At 50.7% G+C, this 23,783-nt stretch overlaps 1 protein-coding gene across 1 annotated transcript; it reads left to right on the forward strand.

Moving 5' to 3' along the window:
• Positions 1-10,523: 10,523 nt before the first annotated feature.
• Positions 10,524-11,087, forward strand: LOC149522143 (paraneoplastic antigen Ma1 homolog). The gene has a single exon (XM_089771483.1). The coding sequence runs from the start codon at positions 10,524-10,526 to the stop codon at positions 11,085-11,087; it is 564 nt and encodes a 187-aa protein (XP_089627609.1).
• Positions 11,088-23,783: the final 12,696 nt, after the last annotated feature.

Consider the following 23,783-nt stretch of genomic DNA (forward strand, 5'->3'; position numbering starts at 1 on the left):
TGACCAGCCCTTTCCCGATGTAACCATTCTGCCAGGTTGCACCAGCAGCAGCCAGGGCTGGGTTCGATATTTAGGGGTTCCTCTCCATCCATCCCTCTGTCTCCAGCTCCCAGTGACCTGGGAAATTCACACAACAGCCCTGGGCGCCTCTGAGGGGTGACGCTTCCCCCGCTCGCAAACACAGAGTTTGAGAGGAAAAGAAACCTTTAATAGATGAAGGGGAGTAACGTGGCATTAATTTGGGAAACCGCCACAAACAGAGTTCATACCCAAACCCGCGAGTAAACGTCCCACCCCAAGCAGGCTCGGCAGCGTCCTTTGCCTCTCCGGTTCTTACGTCCAGCAATGTAAACGTCCCCTTCACATGCCCCACCCTTCTCTGCACCCCACTCCCAGCTGCTGAGAACTCAGGGCAGGTCGAGAGTTCAGAGGTGCAGTTGCAGAGTTCACTTCCCATCCCGAGTGCAGGGGAGGTAAAGAGGCATCTTACTCATCCCGCTGGTCACCCGCCATCTGCCTGCTCCCTGCTCGCCATTTGTCATCCCTCGCCGCGGCCGCTCTGTGGGCCGCTCCTCACGCCTCTCCTTCGCCCCCTGCCGGCTGCTCATCATGCTGCTCGTTGCATGTTCTGCTGGCTTGCGGTGGATTTGGCTCTGGGGCAAACCTAGCGATTTCACCCCAAAGCGCAGTCCAGCCACAAGAGTAAATTTAAAATAATAAAAGAGCCTCCTCGTGGAGACTGCTCTAGTTTTAGCATTTGAGGTGGGGTGGGGGAAGAGACCAGTCTTACAGCTCACACCTGGAGGACGTGCAGCCTGCTGATTTAGAGCCCTGACATTTAACTTCACAGAGCTTTGGCAGGGGAGCCCTTGTCCATCCGAGGTTTTTTACACTGACACTCTCTCTCCTTTTGAACTGAGTTAAACACAGTCTGCCTGTCCTGAATCCCCACAAATAACTGCAAGCATCGCTGATCATCTCTCACAATTCCTGCACTTAGGCTACGTCGACACTGCACGGTTTTTGCACAAGAAGTCTTTTGCGGAAGAGTTCTTGCACAAAAACTTAAGAACATCAGAACGGCCATACCAGGTCAGACCAAAGGTCCATCTAGCCCCGTATCCTGTCTGCCCACAGCGGCCATTGCCAGGTGCCCCAGAGGGAGTGAACCAAACAGGAAATGATCAAGCAATCTCTCTCCTGCCATCCATCTCCACCCTCTGACAAACAGAGGCTGGGGACACCATTCCTTACCCATCCTGGCTAATAGACATTAATGGACTTAACCTCTATGAATTTATCTAGTTCTCTTTTAAACACTGTTATAGTTCTAGCCTTCACAACCTCCTCAGGCAAGGAGTTCCACAGGTTGACTATGCGCTGTGTGAAGAAGAGCTTCCTTTTATTTGTTTTAAACCTGCTACCCATTAATTTCATTTGGTGACCCCTAGTTCTTATATTATGGGAACAAGTAAATAGCTTTTCCTTATTCACTTTCTCCACACAACTCATGATTTTATAGACCTCTATCATATCCCCCCTTAGTCTCCTCTTTTCCAAGCTGAAAAGTCCTAGTCTCTTTAATCTCTCCTCCCATGGGACCCATTGCAAACCCCTAAGCATTTTAGTTGCCCTTCACTGAACCTTTTCTAATGCCAGAATATCTTTTTTGAGATGAGGAGACCACATCTGTGCACAGTATTCAAGATGTGGGCGTACCATGGATTTATATAAGGGTAATAAGATATTCTCCATCTTATTCTCTATCCCTTTTTTCAGGGATGCTTTTGTGATGCGCTTTTGCACAAGAGAGCATTCACACTGCCTGGATACTCTTGCGCAAGAAAGCTCTAGAGAACCTGTGCTTTTTCGGATAGGCTCTTTTTGGGCAAGAAACCCCTGCAGTGCATCCACACATGCCTTTTTGTGCAAGAGCTGTAGCGCAAAAAGGTGTTATGTCTCATAGAAGGAGGCATACCTACACCGCAAAAAGCCCTCTGTTCTGTCAATTGACTGTAGATTTTCTTGCACAAAAACGCGCTTGAGGTGTGGACGCTCAGCGGACTTTTGCACAAAAACAGCCATTTTTGCGCAAAAACCTTATAGTGTAGATGTAGCCTTAGTATTAACACAGTTTGTGACCCCACAACAGCCAAACTGGTTACCATGCGCAAAACACCCTTGTCACAGATGAATATCTATCAGGCCTAAGCAAACTGACTGAACTGTATTTACATGCGCACATCCACAATCTCATTATTTTAACAGAGTGTTTCCCTCCTTTGTGCCAGGTTAAGCACAGACTTTCTTCTTTTGTATTCCCCCAATAATTACAGAGATTGCAATTGGTATTAACACAGTTTGTCACCCAACACCAGACAGGCTGATTACAATTAACAAAACACCATTGTAACAGCCGAATATCTACCACATCTAAGCAAAGCAGGGACAAATTGTATTTACATAAAATACAGGACTATGTAGCACTTTAAAGACTAACAAGATGGTTTATTAGATGATGAGCTTTCGTGGGCCAGACCCACTTCCTCAGATCAACACACCCAGGATTTCTTTCCCATTCCAGCTGGCTGTAATGGAAGCATCGAGTCAGCCCCCCGCTTACATCTATTTTCATTTCAGTAGCAGACACAAACTGAGAAGATTGTGGCTGAATTTCAGCAACTGCAGCAGTTCCTGGAGGAACAAGAGTGACTCCTGCTGGCCTGGCTAGGCTCCAGATTGATACTCCACACAGATTTCCCTCTCGGTGAGCTGTATGGGAAGTGGCAGAAGCCAGCAGGTGAATTCCTGCAGGTGAAACTGAGGGAGACACAGAGTCACCAACCCCATGGATGTTCCAGGGCTGGAGCACTCACAGGAAAAAATTAGGTACTTAGCACTCACTTTGGTGGGCTGTTATCCCTAAGCATAGTATTTGGTCAAAAAAAATCTGTCCCCGACATGGAGCCACTTAGGAACAGAGCACTTAATAACTAGATGAATTAAGGCAACATTTCCTCTATGTCAAATAAACTGCTAACCAGGCCAAAGCCGCATCACTCAGCATAAACACATTTTAATGTAATTTAGATGAAATGTGAGGATGTGTCACCCTCTTGTAGAGCTCCCAGCTTCTGATTTTTCAATCTGCCTGCAGGTGAAGGCTTTAAGCCTTCCGATATGGCTACAAAAAAGGCCTGATCATTACATTTACAGAACCAGAGTGTCTCAAATACATTAGATACAGGTGGATGAGCTCTACCAGTTCTAAAAACTTGAAGGACATGGTGACTATAAGCAATCAGTTCAATTCATTAATGCCTGAATCAGTGAGTTTCAGACCTTTTCCTATTAAATGCCTGTGTTTGTCTTGTCATGATTATGAGGGTTAGCCAGCAGCCTGGGGAGTAAGGGGTTAACTACACCTAGCCAGGTGGAGTGACCAGTAGGAATGTAGGTGGGACTTTCAAACTGGGACAAAGGAATTTGGGTTTTTTCCTTTCTCCTTTTGTCTCTCTGGGTGTGTTTTCTGCAGCTACAGAGAGGGACAAGCATGTCTCTTTCTCTCTTCAAGACACCATTCTTCATTTTCTGTAAGTAGGGTAAAGTTTAGGTAGTTTCGTTAGGCTTTATTGTTTTAAGGGTTGGGTATAGGATCTGAGATCTGGCACTGTTTAAAAGATGTTTTGGCTTTTCTTTGTAACTAAGTTCTAGGCCCATGGAGTTTCTCCATGACTATATTTTGTTACCTTCCTATCTAGTCATTATGCTTGCAACAGGAATATTGTTGTAATAAAAAAAGTTCTTTCTTTTCTTTTTATTAACCTGGCAGTGGTTAATTGTGTGCCCTGATTTTTATTTTATGGGTGAGATTTCCCAAATGATCTTTCCCCTGATTTCTTTATCAACATTTGGGTGGTGGCAGCGGAAGTTTTATTCCCAAGATCTAGGTTTTTAAGATTTTGGGGGAAGTTTTATACCAAAGCCTGGTAGATAGGGCTTTGGGGTACACTTGCTGGTCCTCACTTCTGCATTTATCATGCCAGAGTGGGGAAGGAGCCATGACAGTCTTAGTCTGTTCCTCTGTCATAATTAAAATGTACTTCTACCAGTTCAGAGTGGGGATAGTGTTATAAATATGAAAGCCTGGAATCTCAACTCTCTTATCCCTTCCCCTGCCAGACACTCTGCCCTCTGCACTGGGAAGAATCCCATTTAAATTGGAGATTGTCTTGAAATGATGAGACAATTAGTAAAATGCCTTACTAATCTGCTAGAGTTCTTTGAGGGGGTCAACAAACATGTGGACAAGGGGGATCCAGTAGCTATAGTATACTTAGATTCCCAGAAAACCTTTGACAAGGTCCCTCACCAAACACTCTTCAGTAAAGTAAGTTGTCATGGCATAAGAGGGAAGGTCCTTTCGTGGACTGATAACCGGTTAAAAGACAGGAACAAAGGGTAGGAATAAATTGTAAGTTTTCAGAGTGGAGAGAGGTAACTAGTGGTATCCCAGAAGAGTGTGTCCAGGGACTTATCCTATTCAACTTACTTATAAATGATCGAAAGAAAGAGATAAACAGTGAGGTGGCAAAATTTGCAGGTGATACCAAACTGCTCAAGATAGTTAAGACCAAAGCTTCAAGAAGAGCTTTAAAAAGATCGCACCAAACTAAGTGATTGGGCAACAAAATGGGAAAAGAAATTTAATGTTGAGAAATGTAAAGTAATGCACATTGGAAAACATAATCCCAACTACACATACAATATGATGGGGACTAATTTAACTACAACTACTCAAAAGAGAGATCTTGGAATCATTGAGGATAGTTCTCTGAAAATATCCCCGCAGTGTTCAGCGGCAGTCAAAAAAGCAAATAGAATGTTAGGAATCATTAAAAAAAGAGATAGAGAGTAAAACAGAAAATATCTTATTGCCTCTCTATAAATCCATGGTATAAGATATATTGAGATATTGGCATTAGAAAAGGTTCAGAAAAGGGCAACCAAAATGATTAGGGGTTTAGAAGAGAGATTTAAACAACTGAGGCTTTTTAACTTAGAAAAGAGGATGTATGTGAAACGAGGCTTACAGGATCTGCCAACAAAAGGTTCTGGGGTCAGCAGATCCCCGTCTAGACTGTCGCGCTGTGACGACAAACAGCTGATCGGCACAGTGCGGCGGCCATTTTGATTTAAATGGAGCGGCGATTATTTAAATCGCCGCTTCATTTCCCTTTTGTCAAGTAAACTAATCTACATGGCTCCGTCAACAGAGCCACGTAGTTTAGACGTACCCCTACCGTGTCCCTGAGACACCCGGGGGTGCTCTGGCCTCACACCCCCCAGTCTCTATCATGTCTCCCTGTGACTGTCTGTCCTGCTGTCGCTGTGACCCTGGAGGCTGCTGCAGGTCTCAGCTCTGTGCAGCCTTTGGCCTGTCCCACCGCAGAGAGCACTGAGTGAGCAAAGCAGAGATGCCAATCTCATGGCCCCAGGGTTTATGCAGCTTGTTTGCCGCTGTTTGTCTGTGGCCCAGGAAAGCTCTGGGGACCCTGGGCCAGACAGTGCCACTGAGACATGGGGGGGAATCAGGCCACTGGGAATGGAAAATGGGCTTCTCAAGTCACAGTCAGCCTAGCATCAGCGAGCTGAAGGACCCTGGAGCTGCAGAAAGAGCAGAGACCCAAATGTAGGGGCTGGGCAGAGAGCAGAATTAACAGCCGGGCTGGGAACAGGCAGATGTAGGGTGACAGGGACACCATTAATGAATTGGGATTTTGGGGAGAAGCTGGAGGCTCTGCACCTGTAGAGGAAGACGCAGGGGACCAGGGAGCGTTCATTCACCCCAATAGCAGTGGAAATGAGCGGCTAGCCAAAGGCACTTCCTACACCCAGCGAAGGAGTTTTCCAGCAGCGCAGTGAATCCACCTCTGGGAGAGGCTGTGGTTAGATCAACAGAAGGATTCTTGCATTGACCTGCCTGCCTCGGCACCAGGGCTCAGATCAACCTAGCTCCCTCACAGAGGGTGACACCTTTCACAGCTCCGAGCCACGCAGGGAGGCCAACCCAACTTTCAGGTGTGGACAGGCCTCAGGCAGAATAAGGCCGTGTGTGCGCTACAGTCGCTAATGCAACTCAACTACATAGTGCAGACGCTTCCTACATTACTGGAAGTGGTTTTTCCAGCCTTCTAGATCAGGGGTTGGCAACCTACGTGGTTCATAAGCCAAATATGGGAGCCAGACTTTTGAAGCTTGACTCCAGGGCCCCCCCCCTTGCTCCCCTCACATCAGGGAGCCCCCGCTGGTGCTACAGCAGGCCTGGGCAAAACAATCAGGCCCCAGACACAGCAGGGAGCCCCTGGCAGGCCCCCCGGCTTGCTCCAGCCCTGCAGAAGCAAAATGCAGGACAATGTAGCAACTGCAGGGCCTCTTGTTTTTCACTCACTGTGAACAGGGGAGGGGTGCCTCATGGCTGCTCCCGCCCCCAGCACAATCCCATTGGCCCCCAGCACCATCCTGAGCCGCACAATCCTGGTTTCTGGCCAATGGGAGCTGCCTGTTTCAAGAACAGGCAGTGCTCAAAGCGCCAATCTGCCCTCCCCTCAGGCTCTTGCTCACAGAGCACATGGTCTGCAGCAGAAGCAGCCATGAGGGTGAGCCTAGCAGGACACAGGCCCCCAGAGCTGGCTTCAGGCCCAGGGTTCCCGGCCCACACGGACGTGGGGCTCGGAGTAAGGAAGCTGCTGGCTGAAGCTGTCGGCTGATGTTTGTTTCTACTGTTTGTGCCTTGTGCTCAGGGCACAAGAATGTGCCCATGTTGTTTGTAAAAAATAACATTTGCACCTGTCACAGAAATCCAGACTCAGGGTTGAAAGGAGAGAAACACTTTTATTAAGACACAGCTGTGGGAAGTTTCAAAAGGAAGACTTCAGAAATCAAATGTCCACAGCAACCTTATATATCCATGATTACACACAAAAAGGAATAGACATTACATAAGCTAGTAACAGCGTTATGATTGGCTTAATGCTCGGAGCCCCCCTATCTCAATATGCATAGATAAACTTAGTGACATGAGTGTTAGTCTCATCCTTGAAGCAGAAAAGCTGGATCAGGCTGGTTTCAGTAGGTTCACTATCTCTCACAATGCAAGGTCACATTTGGTCAGCTACATACACACTTCAACATTGTTCCTTTCAACAACATACATTTTCCTTCTTACACCAAAGAAACCCCGGACTCCTACAATCAGCGTCTCCTGTCAGTGGTAAAAACCAAGAGAGGTCCCAGGTCCTGGCTGGCAGCTGAGGCCAAAGGAGCCAGGGTACAACCTGCCTTGAGATCTAGACCTCCCTTCCCAGGCAGACCTAGACCACATTTCCCTCTGAAATCAGAGGGCCCAGGGTGGTTGCACTTGCCCATCCTATAGAATCTGGCATGGAAAAAAGAATGATTTTGTAGATCCCATTCCGAGGCACATGTCTCTCCCCATTCAATATGAAACAAATCTTGACACTTAGCTTAGGCCTTGTGGCTCCATTTGCTGTTCCAGGGATTTTCTAGGTGCCCAGAAGTTAGGGGTTACAACACTGAGCACCTAAGTCCCTTGGTGGGTCTAGGCCATGGGTGTCCAAACTTTTTTCAAAGAGGGCCAGATTTGATGAAGTGAACATGCGCGAGGGCCGACCATTTTGCCTGACATTCTTTGAACCATTAAAATTAAATGCAAATTAACTATTTTATGCAAAGTTTATTGCAAACGGCATACTTTTCATTTCGTCACATGGATGACAAATCTAAACAGGTGTTAAATCACTCTGCCTTTCATATCTGAAGGCCAGATGAAAAAAAAAATCCAGGAAGCTGAAATATATGTCAGGAACATTGTAAAGTACATTACATATTATTGGTAATAAAGGTTGTCTGTCAACTTTTAAGTTAAAAAAATATGAACAGGAACATAACACCAAGTATATATGTTGTGTCCAAATATATTTATAACTGATTTAGATCAACTGACATTAACTGAGATTTTACAGTGTATTCATCTCAATACATATGGATTCGTTGGGGGCCATAAAAGATAGATATTGCCAAATTACCTGTGGGGCCATATTAAACCGGAACACGGGCCGCAATTGGCCCGCGGGCCGGACTTTGGACATGCCTGGTCTAGGCCTAAGCTCCTGTCTTACACTGCTCTAAGCTAACGTATCACTTTAAAGTGTGTGGTTAACCAGATGTAGTTACACTGGTAAGTCCTCCCCCCCTCACCCATCCTGGGTGTCATTCACAGAACTTTTTTATGCTGGACTAAGAGTCTCCACATGGTTGTGAAAGTAGAAAGAATTATACTGTAACAGAAAGATGAATTATGCTGGAATAACTGAATAAGTTGAAGGAATACTGTTTGTCTCTGAACAGGAAGAAGAAAAGTATGTTAACGTTGTCTGTAGGTGTAGTCCCCTTACTAAAGGGGCCTCTGTTTTATTTTAAAAAGACCCTGTGTGCTACAATCCAGACTACAATTCCCATGAACAAAGAGGAAGGAGGGACTCTTGTGGGAGAGAGGGGGCTCTCCCCATGTGCTTGAAGAAGAGGCCTAGCAGTCTGGGACTCTGCCTTGCAGTTTGGAACCAAAGGGGGAGCCAGGCTGCTGCCAAGGACATTGACCCAGTGCAGGGGCTGTTGGATGCAGCTACTACATGCCTGTTGGAACTGGGAGTTAGCAGGCTGCTTCCTATAGGCACAGCATGAGGCAGTAAATTTGGGCCTTGTTGGAAAAGTGCTGCCTGGGACAGAGCTGCTGTTTAGCCTGGACCAAACCCTCACTACAGCTGCAACATCAGCGCGCCAAAGCAAGCAAGTGTCTGGGACTGAGTCTAAGGGTGTGCACACTCTGGGGTGGGGTCACTGTTGTCTAGTTATATAAGCTTCAGTTATTGTTATGTGTTTTGTTAATGCTATTCCTTGCTAATTTGTTAATCCCTGTTTAGTTAAGTAAAGATTGTTTATTTTAAAGTGTTCTATTAGATGTCTATGATTTGTAGCTGTTCTGGAATTAGATCCAGCTTTATGTTGGAATGAGTATATTCCTGGAGGGTCTCAAGGCACCAGTGTGTGTACAAGGCCAGCCAGGTGGAGGCACTGCCACTTTACATTCATTACCAGCAAGGGACTGCAGCAAGGGGGTGGATAAGGCTTTCCCCAGCTAAACACCATCACCACTGGGGTACTCAGGATCTCTTTTGGGTTACAACACCAGGCGCCCAGGCACACCTGTGAGTGTGACCTGCTCCCCAGTAACCCAGGGAGGAAAAAGGGGGTTACATTTTGGAGGCACCGCTGGGATCCCCTTTACCACCTCTAATTTTGCTGCAAGAAAAATTGTCCTTGCTTTCTTTAATAGTGTTGGAGTTATGATTGTTTTCTGAGATCTGCTGGTATTTAAAACCTTGGTTTGTGTTGCTAATTCTGTTATTGGGTACATCATGGAGCCCCTTAAGTTACTGTCCTGGTGTAGAGATGTAGGAGTGCCACTGTCCTGGGGTACAGAGCCCCCAGAAGGGTCCAAGGCTGGACGTCAAAGCAGTGAGGCAGGAGAGAAACCTAGAAGGAAAAACTTTATTATGCATGCATGCAGTCTGACAGCTACCAGAGAGCAGTAGCAGCCAGCCTTGAGAGACAGTTTCAGGGATCCTGTATACAGTATGCTCAGACAGTTTAGTTGTTGATTGTTTTCTTTAACATATCAAAGTCTCAGCAGAAGTACTCTGAGATGTTTCTGGTCACACCAGGAGTGCTAGAAGTAAGTTTTTACAGTACACAAAGCCACATGAGAACTTGAGTGGAGGAGTCTACAAGGCAAACTGTGACAAAGATAAGGGTTTACATGACAAATTGTGACAGACTAGGAGTATCCATGAACTTGAGATAGGCATTGTAAGGGTCTTGATTAGAGTTAATTTGATTTCTCTCTGATACAGCGAGAGAGGCCTGGAAAACTTTTAACCCTTACAGCAGTTTTCTTTTAGAGAGTTTTGATTTCCTTCACAGTCCCCCCCTTTAGACACAATTGGAGTTATTTGATTTTTCTCCCACACCACCCAGTCGAGCGCTTATGCTGGGTAAAGTGCCCATAGATACTGAGGATGCTATTATCTACCAGGCATTAGAAACTGTAAAAATCTTTGGAAAAACCACAATCTGTGGTCGCCGAGGTGACTCTAACACCCAGACTGTGTCAGTACTGGTGAGAGCAGCTGCTGATCTTGACCCACAATGTGTACCCTCGGAAATTGGTATTGTGGGTGAAGTTGGTCCCTGGCCTGTGTTTCTGCCTGGGAATGTCCCAGAGGAGGAGACCACTGAAGCTGTGAGCTCTGACTTTGCAGCTAAATTGAATGTTTTTCTGCAAAAAGAGGGGAAAGTCAGTGGAAGATGTGAGGACCATTGTTACTCCAGCATCTATGTCCTCAGCTGTCACAAATGAAGGTCTGATAGCTGCTTTAGGAAAAATGATGGAACAATATACCCCTCCCTCCTATGAAGGAGTTGGATATCGGAAGCTGAGATTTTTCCCTGGCATTCATCCTACCCCTGTTGGAGAGGATGACTTTGAATCTTGGATAGACCAAGCTCTCCAGATGATGGAGGAATGGCAATGCTCCAATACTGTGAAACGGCAACGACTAGCTGAAAGTCTGAGAGGACCAGCCTCTGATGTCATTAGATCCTTACGGATGAGTAAACCTTCTGCTGGTGCTATGGAGTATCTCCACGCTTTGGATGATATTTATGGGACTACTGAGAGTGGAGAAGATTTGTATCTGCGTTTTCACACCACCTATCAAGAAGAGGGTGAGAAACGGTCACAGTACGTATGCCGTCTAGAGAAGCTCCTACATAAGGTACTGGTAAAGAAGGGGATACTTGCCAGCTGCGTGGATCAGGTGAGAATGGAACAAATACTGAAAGGTGCTTGTTCTGGCAACCTAATAGCCCTGAAGCTGCAGCTTTCTGACTCACGCCAAAATCCTCCCTCCTCCAAACTGGTACGGGATATCAGGGAAGAGGCTTGAAACTATCCTTGGATAAGGGTAAATTCTGCCGCCCTTCAGTCTTTTATGTGGGACACATAGTGTCAGAGCAAGGTATTGCCACGGACCCATCAAAAATTGAGGCTGTTTCCAGTTGGCCCAGGCCTCAGAATTTAACTGCCCTACGTTCATTTTGGGGATTCTGTGGCTATTATAGGCGTTTTGTGAAGGGATACTCCAGATTGATAAGACCACTGAATGAGTTGTTGCAAGGCTACCCTCCACCACCTCACAAAAATGGCTCAAGACCTAAAGATATTCCAACAGATAAAACCTATTTCCAACCTTCTGAGCCCTTTGGGGACCGATGGAATGAACACTGTGAAAAGGCTTTTCAGAATATTAAGGAATGCTTCTCCAAAGCTTCTGTATTAGCATTTGCTGATCCTCAAAAGCCGTATGTTCCGCATGTGGATGCCAGTATGGATGGCTTAGGAGGGATATTATATCAAGAATACCCTGAGGGATTGAGGCCAGTAGCTTTCATCAGTCGAAGTTTGTCACCCTCTGAAAGAAACTACCCTGTGCACAAACTTGAATTTCTGCCTTTAAAATGGGCTGTAGTAGATAAGTTGCATGATTATCTGTGTGGAGCACGATTTGAGGTTCGCACGGATAACAATCCATTAACATATATTTTGACATCAGCCAAATTGGATGCTACCGGTGGTTAGCAGCATTGTCCACATACAACTTCAGCCTAAAGTACCGCCCAGGAAGCAAGAACATAGATGCTGATGCATTATCTAGACAACCACATAGTATCTCAGCTCCTGAAGCTACTTGAAGATACTTGAAGTCATTTGATAGCAAAGAACAGACTTGTCCTAGAACAATATATGCAAATAGCTTCTTTCACACTGACGGACATGAATACAAAGATTAAACCTTAAGCCACAGCGCCGGACCCAAACGTAGCCAATGTGAGCCAGCCAGCACTTCCCACAGGAGCCAAAACGTTGTGGGCCAGCCCTGATCTAAGTAAGCCCCAAGCAAAGGAGAAGCCCCCAGCAGCCCCTCTGCCCTGCTGCAGCCCTGACTGCTGAGCTGATAGGCTGGGAGAAAGTGGGGGGAGGGAAGGGAGAGAGAGCAATTCCTCCAGCTATTCCCTCTGCCTGGGTGAAGTTCCCCCCCCTCATTTCCTTTCCTTTCCCAGCCAGGATCCTGCTGCCATGGGGAGGAGAGGAAGGACACTGGGGCCAGCCCTCCCCCTTCACTCTAGACACCTGTTCCCCTCCCTGGGGCTGCTAACTCCTCTCCTCCCAGAATCCCTCAGGATGCTCGGCTCTGGGGCATCACACATTAAGGACCAGGTTGATGGGTTCTGGGAGGACACTGGGGATTGCATGGTGGGGGCAGCGGGAGCTAGGAAGAGCAGAGAGCTGGGGTTATCGAGTGTTTGGCGCACATGAGATAAAAGGCGAGGGAGAGCAAAGGCATAGAGAGATGCTGCTTCTCCTGACTCATCTCCTCTGCCCTATATCCCTGCCCCCTCAGCATGCCCACGCGACCTCCTTCTGGCCACCAAGCTAAGGTTTCCCACTTCTGCTTTAGCAGCATCAGCCTCTGAGAAGGAAGCAGCATAGAAGTTATGGCTAATGTCTAAGGTACTGGTTTTAGGATGAGATACTCAACATACACATGTATGAATGTACATAGTATGTGTCATAGTATGTTGAATTAAATGCACCTGAAGCTTTATCTGGGTGAGGAAACAAGATTTGCAGAGATGAGAGGTTCTGAAAACACATCTCAGCAAATAGAAAAGTTCTTACATAAAAATGGCCATACTGGATCAGACCAACGGTCCATCTAGCCCAGTATTCTGTCTGCTGACAGTGGTCAATACCAGATTCCCCGGAGGGCGGGATCAAAACAGGAAAACAGAGGCTAGGGACATCATTTCTACCCATCCTTGCTCATAGCCATTGATGGACCTAACCTCCATGAATCTATCTAGCTCCTTTTTGAACCCTGTTAAAGTCCTAGTCTTCACCACTTCCTCTGGCAAGGAGTTCCACAGGTTGACTGTGCGCTCAATGAAGAAAAACTTCCTTTTGTTTCTTTTAAATCTGCTGCCTATTCATTTCATTTGGCGACCCCTAGTTCTTATATTGTGGGAATAAGTAAGTAACGTTTCCTTATTCACTTTTTTCACACCCGTCATGATTTTATACACCCCTATCATATGCCTTCTTAGTCTTTTCTTCTCTAAGCTGAAAAGTCCAAATCTTTTTAATCTCTCTTCATATGAGATATGATCCAAACCCCTAATCATTTTTGTTTTCATTTTCTGAATCTTTTTCTGAATGCCAGTAAATCTCTTTTGAGATGAGGCAACCACATCAGTACACAGTATTCAAGATGTGGGCGTACCATGGTTTTATATAGAGGCAATAAGATGAGTTTTATTCTGTATCCATTTTTTAAATGATTCCTAACATTCTGTTTGCTTTTTTGACTGATATGGGGATTGGAGCATATGACCAATGAGGAGCGCCTAAGGAATTTAGATTTAGTCACTCTGCAGAAGTGTGAGGGGGGATTTAAGAGCAGCCTTCAACTCCCTGAAGGGGAAGATTCCTAAGAGGATGGAGAGAGGCTGTTCCCAGTGGCAGCAGATGGCAGAACAAGGAGCAGTGGTCTCAAGCTGCATTAGGGGGAGGTCTAGGTTGAATATTAGGAAAAGCTATTTCCCTAGGAGGGTGGGGAAACACTGGGATGGGTTCCCTAGGGAGGAGGTAGAATTTCAAAACCAGGCTTGTCAAGCTTCTGGTTGGGTGGCCCTGTTTTGAGCAGGGGGTTGACTAGATGACCTGTTGAAATCTCTTTCAACTCTAATCTTCTCTGATATTCCACCCTGATCTCGGGGCAGAGTCTGAGCCCAGATCCCCACTCCACCCAGAGCCAGGGGCGGATTCTCTCCCCGGAGCGGGAGCCCAGTGGGAAAGTAAAGATCGGGGCCTTGGTACCAGTATCAAGAAATGTCACCAGCCCCCAGTCACAGTCCAGCCAGACCTGGATCCTTTGGGGGGGAGGCCTCAGGGGCAGGAGGGTCACAGTGTCAGTGAAAGCAACCCTAGAACTGATCCTAACACCACTGCACAGCCAAGAATCCCCTCTCCTCCACCCAGGGCTAAGGCTGATCTCTCCCTTCCTGCTCACAAATTCTCTGGCCACCCCACAACTCAGAATCGCCCATCCCCCACCTTCACCTCCCAGCAATGTCTCCCCAAGGTGAATCCCTCACGGCCCAGCACACAGGACTGAGTGTCAGATCTCTCCGGGGTGTCGGGCAGTGGCTGCCGTGTGGCTCCCTATCTCACACTTTTCCAGTCCTTAGACAGGACAAGCAGGGGATGGGTCGTGTCTGGATCCAGACTCACAGTCACTGGGGAGAGAGAATCAGAGCGTCAGGGGCAGAGCTCAGTCCTGAGGGTGGCTGGGGCCATTTCTCACCCTCCCCAGCAGCCCTGCTCTGGCTGGGACAGGCCGGGGTCCCAGGGAGCTGCCTCCGTCCTCCTGGGTCCTGAGACTGAGCTGAGCTGCAGAAGGCCGGCTGTCCTGAGGCTGGGGGCCAGAGAGGAGGACTCCCACCCCCAGGATCTCCTTCCAGGCATCATAAGTGCCAAGAGAGGAGGCCCCCTGAACTCCCCACTGGCACAGCTCTCACCCAACCCCGCCACCAAGCTACTACTCAGGAGGTCCAGCCCCACAGCCCTCAGGGCCCCATGCAGCCCTACCCACGTGGGGCTGATGCTGTTTGCGGCACAGGAGACATTTGCTTGGGCGCAGAGAGCGGAGTCCAACTTTCCCAGCCTGCCACTTCTGGGGGAGACACATGGGTGCAGCGGGTGCAGGGGGCAGATCTGGTCCGGAACACGGGTGGAGCCAGGCCCCTGGGTCCAACTCTCCCTGCAGCCCAGGGCCCATGGGCCCATACAACTGGCACACAGCACCGAGGCTGGTGTCAGGGGTATTTGTGGGACTTCTGCTTGTGTTCTCCTCCCTGGCTGGGATGGTTGAGTTGGGGTTGATGCTGCATCGATAAATCGATAAATTTATCGATAAATGTCACCTGCCCCCGGTCACAGTCCAGACAGACCCGGATCCTTCATGGAGGGGCTCAGGGATGGGGTTGGTCACAGGGTCAGTGAGAGTCAGCCCAGATCCCCACCTCAGGTCTGAGTCTGATCTCTCTCTTCCAGATCACATACTCGCTGGCCACCCCCACAGCCCAGTTTCGCCCATTCCCTACCTCCATCTCCCAGCAGTGTCTCCCCGAGGTGAATCCCTCCCAGCCCAGCACACAGGGCTCAGTGTCAAATCTCTCCGGGTTGTCGGGCAGTGGCTGCTGTGGATCTGCCCAGATCACACGTTTCCCATCCTCAGACAGGACGAGCCGGGGAGTGGGTCGTGTCTGGACCCAGAGTCACATTCGCTGCGTAGAGCGAATCAGAGCATGAGGGGCAGAGCTCAGCCCTGTGGGCAGCCAGGGCCATTTCTCACCCACCCCAGCCGCCCTGCTCTGGCTGGGACAGGCCTTGGTCCCAGGGAGCTGCCTCTGTCCTCTGTCCAGACTGAACTGAGCTTTCGCTGCAGCGCCTCAGCCTGTTTCTCAGGTTTGCAGAAACTTCAGCTCCCTCCTCCCCTTGCTGGGGCTGCTCCCTTCCCAGCAGGACAGACTCCACAAGGAAGGTGTCAGAAGGTTTTAGTGAGGCGGGGGCAGGAGGCAGGTACCAGCTTTAAACCCCAGAGGAAAACTCCCTCCCCTATTGCACCCTCCGCTCCCAGGCCTGGGCACAGTGAAGAAGCTGCAGACTGGGGAAGAGCCATTTCAGATCCAAAAGTGGGAGGGGAGCCCCATTACCAGTCCAGGGAGAAGAGCAGAGGCCGACATCACAGGGAAAGCGTCTCCCCAAGGCAGGGAGGAGGAAGCAGCTCCAAATGGAGACCCCAATCCTTGCCACGATGCAGTAGAAGCCCCTTCCCCACACCCCACTGCCACTCTCTAGGGTAAAGGAGAGGGATGCGTCAGCCCTCAGCAGAAAATGCCCTCCACTTGCCCCTGTGCATTGCAGAGAGGGGTCCTGGCTGGGCCTTGGAGGTGAGTTCTTCCAGGTCTTCCTCCTTCTTCTTCTTGTTCCTTTCTGTGCGTGTTTCCCTGTTGCTCTTCTTCTAGCTGGTTTCCTTTTTTCCTTCTGCTTCTATCACTTTTTGGACCCCAGTTTATATAATGAAGCTTGAGTCCATCTTAGCTATCCCTTAACCAATTATTTTAATATAATTTTCCTAACCAATCATAACAGAATTACCTAACCAATCATACCCCAACACCTTAATTGTTTTACACTTAGCAAAATTAATTATACAGCGGACAAAAACAATTACAAACCAGGCAGAGATCACACGGTCAAACAATAGGAAAGTGTGATGACAATAATCATAGAATGAGGATTCCAGAACCACAACTATTGATGAGCAGTTTCTTGCCAGACAGAATGGTGTTACTTTTCTTAACCCATCTTGAGATCTGTTTCTTTCTCTGGTGACAATGGGGAGCTATTAGGAAGGCCTTCTCCCCTTCTTACAGCCTGGTGTGGCACTATTTTAATGCAATTTAGATGGAATGTGAGTATGGGATAGCAGACTTTACAGTTGATGGCTGTAACCATACTGTTACACCAAGGGAAGTCTAATATGCGCATATGACTGAATACTCCGGTGCAATCAGTCCTTCTTGGCTCGGTATGTAAATTGGACTCCTTACCTATATAAGCAAGCGACACCTGGGTTGATACATTCTACTCAGCCAGACACCACGTGACCCCAAAGGTTGTTAACAGCTAAACACCCTGGCTACGTCTACACTGGCATGATTTTCTGAAAATGCTTTTAACGGAAACGTTTTCCGTTAAAAACATTTTCGGAAAAGCACGTCTAGATTGTCAGGATGCTTTTCCGCAAAAGCACTTTTTGTGGAAAAGCGTCCGTGGCCAATCTAGACGCGGTTTTCCGCAAAAAAGCCCCGATCGCCATTTTCGCGATCGGGGCTTTTTTGCGGAAAACAGTACTGTGCTGTCTACACTGGCCCTTTTGCGCAAAAGTCTTTCAGAAAAAGACTTTTGCCCGAACGGGAGCAGCATCCTATTTCCGCAAGAACACAGATGATCTTACATGAGATCGTCAGTGTTCTTGCGGAAATTCAAGCGGCCAGTGTAGACAGCTGGCAAGTTTTTCCGCAAAATCATCTGATTTTGCGGAAAAACTTGCCAGTCTAGACACAGCCCCTGGGGATGGGATATTGTATCCAACTGGCAGATTTGCACCAGTCCCTGGAGGTACGAGGGGGAAACAGAGTTTGCATGATTTAGCATATGGTTGTGCAGAAATATTCAAGATTGAGGTTACTCTAAAGGATTCAGGAATATGGTCAGTAGTTGGACCATATGGTGTTAAGCATCCCAAATCAGTATTAGTTCTTCCAGCTCCTGTTGTGAGTACTGTGGGTCCAATGGTAATTCAGGAAGAGGCTAATCAAAGATTGTTAATTCACCCTCAATAGGTAATTAAACACGTACAGGTTGCAACACCACCTCCTCTCTATCCTGCATATTTACCCTTACTCCAACAAGGATGGGAGTTGTGGCAGAACTCCATTAGCAAAACCATATAAGGGTCCATCATGATACAGCCACTGCCTTAGAGGGAATTGGCTCTGGGTTGGCAATGGCAAGTTTGTTAAATTCTGGGGAGGTGGCTGGGAAATTCAGCTATTTGGGGCATGAATTCTCAACTCTTAAGATGCCACTTCCTTCAGCTTTGTCACAGAGGCATTGTCGAGGATTATCCTGCCTTCTGACTACTACCCCATGCTAGTGATACTGCGAGGTGTGACACTGAGTGGATCAAGAGTAACTACAGGGCTCTGGGGCTACGGGTGAAGGAGTTTGGCGCACAGGTGGTATTCACGTCAGTCCTTCCCGTCAAAGGTAGGGGCCCAGGCTGAGACAGGCGCATCCTGCTCCGGCCCCCACATCTACCTGTCCCCAGCCCGGTTGTGAATTCTACTTCCTACCCAGCCCCCACATCTGTCCTTCCGGGGAACTTGCTCTTTCTGCATCTCCAGGGTCCTTCAGTTCACTGATGCTAGGCTGACTGTGGCTTGAGAAGCCCATTTTCCATTCCCAGTGGCCTGATTCCACCCCAGTCCCAGGGACACTGTCTGACCCAGGATCTCCAGAGCACAGAGGACAGTGGCAAACAGGCTGCATGATCCCTGGGACCATGAGATGCATGTCTCTGCCTCGCTCACTCAGTGCTCTCTGCGGTGGGACAGGCCAAAGGCTGCACAGAGCTGAGACCTGTAGCAGCCTCCAGGGTCACAGCGACAGCAGGACAGACTGTCACAGGGAGACCTGATAGAGACTGGCGGGTGTGAGGCCAGAGAACCCCTGGGTGTCTCAGGGACACAGTCGGAGTCGGGATCCTGTCCCCGTCCAGAGCCAGGGGCGGATTCCTTCCCCAGAGGCAGAGCCAGGCAAGAAAATGAAGATTGAGGCCTCGGGTCCAGCATTGATAAATGTCACCTGCCCCCAGTCACAGTCCAGGCAAACCCAGATATTGCTGGGGGCCCGGCTCAGGAGCAGGAGGGATTGCAGGGGAGGTGAGAGCCTGGAACTGATCCCAGCACCATTGCACAGCCCAGATCCCCCCCTCAGGGCTGAGGCTGATCCGTCCCTTCCTGCTCACAGACCCTCTGGCCACCCCACAGCTCAGAATTCCCCATCCCCCACTCCCACCTCCTGCCAATGTGTCCCCGAGGTGAATCCCTCATGGCCCAGTACACAGACATGAGTGTCAGACCTCTCCGGGGTGTCGGGCCGTGGCTGCCGAGTGCTTTCCCAGCTCACACGTTTCCGATCCTCAGACAGGTCGAGCTGGGGATGGGCCGTGTCTGGATCCAGAGTCACGTTCGCTAGGGAGAAAGAATCGGAGCCTGAGGGGCAGAGCTCAGCCCTGGGGGCAGCCGGGTTCCCCAGCAGCCCCGTTCTAGCTGGGACAGGCCTGTGTCCCAGGGAGCTGCCTCTGTCCTGGGCCCTGAGACTGAACCCAGCTGCCACTGCCCTTCCTCACTCTGCTTCTTCTGTTTACAGAGGTGCCAGCTCCTGGCTCCCCTTGCTGGGGCTGCTCCCTTCCCAGCAGGAACGATGCCACAAGGAGGGGGTCAGAAGCCTTTAGTGAGAAGGGGGCAGAAGAGGCTGACTGGACGGAGCTGGACGGAGCTGGAAGGGGCGGGGGGCGTTTGAAGTGGGGTACAGAGAAAGTTTGGGTAGGTGAATGGGACCCTTACCTTGTTGGACTAACAATGGAGAGGTAGCCGTGTTAGTCTGATCCTGGTAAAACAAAAGGAAAAAATATGTAGCACTTTAAAGACTAACAAGATGGTTTATTAGGTGATGAGCTTTCATGGGCCAGACCCACTTCTCAGGACTAGACTCAGGACTGGTGAGCCTGAGAGGCAAAGGACGTTGCTCAATCCACTTGAGCTGGGACGGTTACTCGCGGGTTGGTTATGGACTCTGATTGTGGTATTTTCCCAAGCTAATGCCATGTCACTTCTCTCTCTCTCTTTCGTTAAAAGTTTCTTTTCCATGCTCAGACTCTGTGCTTGTGAGTGGGGAAGCATGGCCTCTCAGAGGCGCCCAGGAGTGTGTGAATTTCCCAGGCTACTGGGTGGGGGTTCGAGCTAGTTGTGGGTGAGATGGATGAAAAGGGACCCCAGGATATTGAACCCAGCCCTGGCTGCTACCAGAGCTACCTGGGGAAAGGGTTACACCTAGAATGGTCCAAGTCCTACCCCCAGCCCCCCCCCCCCACACACACACCTGCCTGAGACTCTGGGGGAGGGGTTGGGTGCAGGACGGAGCTTGGGGTGCAAGCTCTGGGGGAGGGCAGGAGGTTGGGGTGTGGGGCATGGAACTGAGCCGGGGGAAGGTGTTTCAGCTGCAGAAGACAGGCTGTCCTGAGGCTGGGGGCTGGAGAGGAGGACTCTCACCCCCAGCCTCTTCCTGCAGGCATCACCAAGCTGCAAGAGAGGAGGCCCCCTGAACTCCCCACTGGCACAGCTCTCACCCAACCCCACCCCCAAGCTACTACTCAGGAGGTCCAGCCCCCCCGGCCCTCAGGGCCCCATGCAGCCCTACCCACGTGGGGCTGGTGCTGTTTGCGGCACAGATGGTGTTTCCTTGGAGGCAGGGGGAAGAGTCCAACTTTCCCAGCCTGCCACTTCCAGGGGAGACGCATGGGTGCAGGGGGCAGACCTGGCCCGGAACGTGGGTGGAGCCAGGCCCCAGGCTCCAACTCTCCCTGCAGCCCAGGACCCATGGGCCCATACAAGTGGCACACAGCATCAAATCTCCCCGGGTTGTCAGGCAGTGGCGTCCACATGGCTGCCCATCCCATCATCCGACAGGAGGAGCAGGGGATGAGCCGTGTCTGGATCCAGAGTCACATTCGCTGGGGAGAGAGAATCAGAGCGTCAGGGGCAAAGCTAGGCCCTGGGGGTGGCTGAGGCCATTTCTCACCCTCCCCAGCCACCCTGCTCTGGCGGGGGACAGGCCTGGGTCCCAGGGAGCCGCTTCAGTCCTGGGCCTCTGAGACTGAGCGGAGCTGCCACCGGCCTTCCTCACTTTGCTTCTCATATTGACAGAGGTGCCTGCTCCCTGCTTCCCTTGCTGGGGCTGCTCCGTTCCCAGCAGGAGAGATGCCACAAGGAGGGAGTCAGGAGCTTTTAGTGCGGAGGGGGTGGAAGAGGCAGGTCACAGCTTTAAACCCCAGAGGGAAACACCCTCCCCTACAACCCTTGCCAAAGGAAACGTAGGATGGCTGAGAAGAGAGATTAAGTAGACACCTCTTCCCCGCCCCCCCACTGCCACTCTGATCCGTCCCTTCCTGCTGACAGACTCTCTGGCCACCCCCACAGCCCAGAACTCCCCATCCCCCACCTCCACCTCCCAGCAATGTCTCCCCGAGATGAATCCCTCACGGCCCAGCACACAGACGTAAGTATCAAAACTGCCTGGGCTGCTGGGCAGGGGCTGCTGTGGGTCTGCCCAGCTCACACGTTTCCGATCCTCAGACAGGAGGAGCCGGGGATGGGCCGTGTCTGGATCCAGAGTCACATTGGCTGGGGAGAGGGAGAGAATCAGAGTGTGAGGGGCAGAGCTCAGCCCTGGAGGCGCCTGAGGCCATTTCTCACCCTCCCCAGCTGCCCTGCTCTGGCTGGGACAGGCCTGGGTCCCAGGGAGCTGCCTCTGTCCTCAGCCCTGTGACTGGGCTGAGCTGTCGCTGCAGCGCCTCAGCCTGTTTCTCACGTTTGAGGAAGCTTCAGCTCCCGGCTTCTCCTGCTGGGGCTGCTCCCTTCCCAGCAGGACAGACTCCACAAGGAAGGTGTCAGAAGGTTTTAGTGAGGCGGGGGCAGGAGGCAGGTACCAGCTTCAAACCCCAGAGGAAAACTCCCTCCCCTACTGCAGCCTCATTCCCAGGCCAGGGCACAGTGAGGAAGCTGCAGGGCGGGGAAAGAGCCATTTAAGATTCGAAAGTAGGAGGGGAGCCCTGTTACCAGCCCAGGGAGAAGAGCAGAGGCTGGCATCAGAGGGAGAGCATCTCCCCAAGGCAGGGAGCAGGAAGCAGCTCCAATGGGAGAGGCCGGCCCTTGCCCAAGGAAACGTGAGATGGCTAAGCGGAGCGATGCAGTAGACACCCCTCCACGCCCCCCGCTGCCACTCTGCCGGGGTAATGGAGAGGGATGTGTCAGCCCTCAGCAGACAATGCCCTCTGCTCGCGCCTGTCCGTTGCACTGTCAAACTCCTGCGAACGTCTGAAAAGCCGGGTCAGCGTTCATGCCGGGATGCTGCTCAGTGACCGTGTTCCTGTCCGACAGGTTTGTCTAGTTTTATGCGGTGCCTGGAACAGGTCCAAGTCCTGCCCCCTCCTCCCCCTCTCCCCACACCCGCACTTCCCCTAAGGCTGTGGGGGAGGAGTTGAGTGCAGGAGGAGACTTGGGGTGCAAGCTCTGGGCCGGGGCAGGAGGTTGAGTGTGGGGCATGGGGCTGGGCCACAGGGGAGGTGTTTGAGTTGCAGAAGGCCGGCTGTCCTGAGGCTGGGGGCCGGAGAAGAGGACTCCCACCCCCAGCCTCTCCCTGCAGGCATCATAAGCAACAAGAAAGGAGGCCCCCTGAACTCCGCACTGGCACAGCTCTCACCCAACCCCGCCACCAAGCTACTGCTCAGAAGGTCCGGCACTTCCAACCCTCAGGGCCCCATGCAGCCCTACACACGTGGGGCTGGTGCTATCCGTGGCACAGGAGGTGTTTCCTTGGGGGCAGGGAGCAGAGTTCATCTTTCCCAGCCTGCCACTTCTAGGGGAGACGCATGGGTACAGCGGGTGCGGCGGGCAGACCTGGTCTGGAACGTTGGTGGAGCCAGGCCCCTGGGTCCAGCTCTCCCTGCAGCCCATGGACCCATGCAAGTGGCACCGAGGCTGGTGTCAGGGGTGGGACTTCTGCTCGGGATCGCCTCCCTGGCTGGGATGGTTGAGTTGGGGTTAGTCCTGCTTTGGGCCAGGGACTGGACTCGATGACTCCTGAGGTCTCTGCCAGCCCTGGGATTCTATGATCCCCTGGGAGACTAATAGAAGGGGGAAAGGAGTCCAGGAGAGAGGGCAGTATTTTAAAAAGTCTTAGTGAGGGCACAGGAACAGACCTTCCCGATGTGCAGAAAGATTAGCAAAGACAGTCGGCAACCTGCTTGGCTTCACAGAGAAATCTCCTTGAGCTTCTTAAACACAAAAAGGAAGCTTCCAAGAAGTGGAAATTTGGACAGATGATGGAGGGGGGGATAAAAACATGGTCCCCGCATCAGGGGTGTATTTAGGAAAACCAAAGTGCAATTGGAGTTGCAGCAATTTGTCTGTGAGGGACAACAAGAAGAGTTTCTAGCAACAACAAGAGAGGCAAAGTGTGTGACCCTGTGACAGGGCGCCTGCCCTGCACTGGCCCTTTAAGACCAGGACTCAGGCCTGGAGCCGGGGCTAGAAAGAAAGAGGCCAGCTGGAGCTATTTGGGGCTAGGGAGAGCCCAGCTGGCAGCAACTATCTAGGGCAGCACAATTGGCTTGGGGAAACCAGCTGAACCCATTAGGGGAGTGAGAGCCCAGCTGGCAGGTATATATAGAGAAGCACAGGTTGCTTAAGGAAGGCCAGTGGAGGGCTGATTGCAGAGTGAGCAGGATCTCCTTGGAGGGAGACAGCCGAAGGAGAAGGACTGGAGCAGGGAGCTCTTACCCAGTGGTTGCCAGGGACTCCAGGAGGGGCTGGGTGGAGGCGAGTTGGCGCCACCGAGAGACTGCTGGCTGAGGGGATGCTGGCCTGGAGATTGCAGCCAGCTGGACAAGTCCAGGGGAAGGAAGCCCGGGGATCCAGGTAGGAAGTGGCCCAGGGCAGGAGTGGGAGCTGGCCCGAGAACCTCGGTGCGTTTCAGCTGGATGGCCCCGCCGAGGGAGCGACCCGTTACCTGGTTGCTCACAGGGCCCTGGGCTTGGACCCGGTGGAGTAGGGTGGGCCTGGGTCCCCCTACCTGGGGTGTGCCCCGTTACAACAGTTAGAAACTGCTTTGT

The sequence above is a fragment of the Pelodiscus sinensis genome, chromosome 19, assembly GCF_052426305.1.
Source record: "Pelodiscus sinensis isolate ZL-2025 chromosome 19, ASM5242630v1, whole genome shotgun sequence".
NCBI classification, from domain to species: Eukaryota; Metazoa; Chordata; order Testudines; family Trionychidae; genus Pelodiscus; species Pelodiscus sinensis.

Bases quoted from the DNA above. Each gene is read 5' to 3' on its own strand.
- LOC149522143 (XM_089771483.1), top strand. From the start codon at position 10,524: ATGATGGAACAATATACCCCTCCCTCCTATGAAGGAGTTGGATATCGG.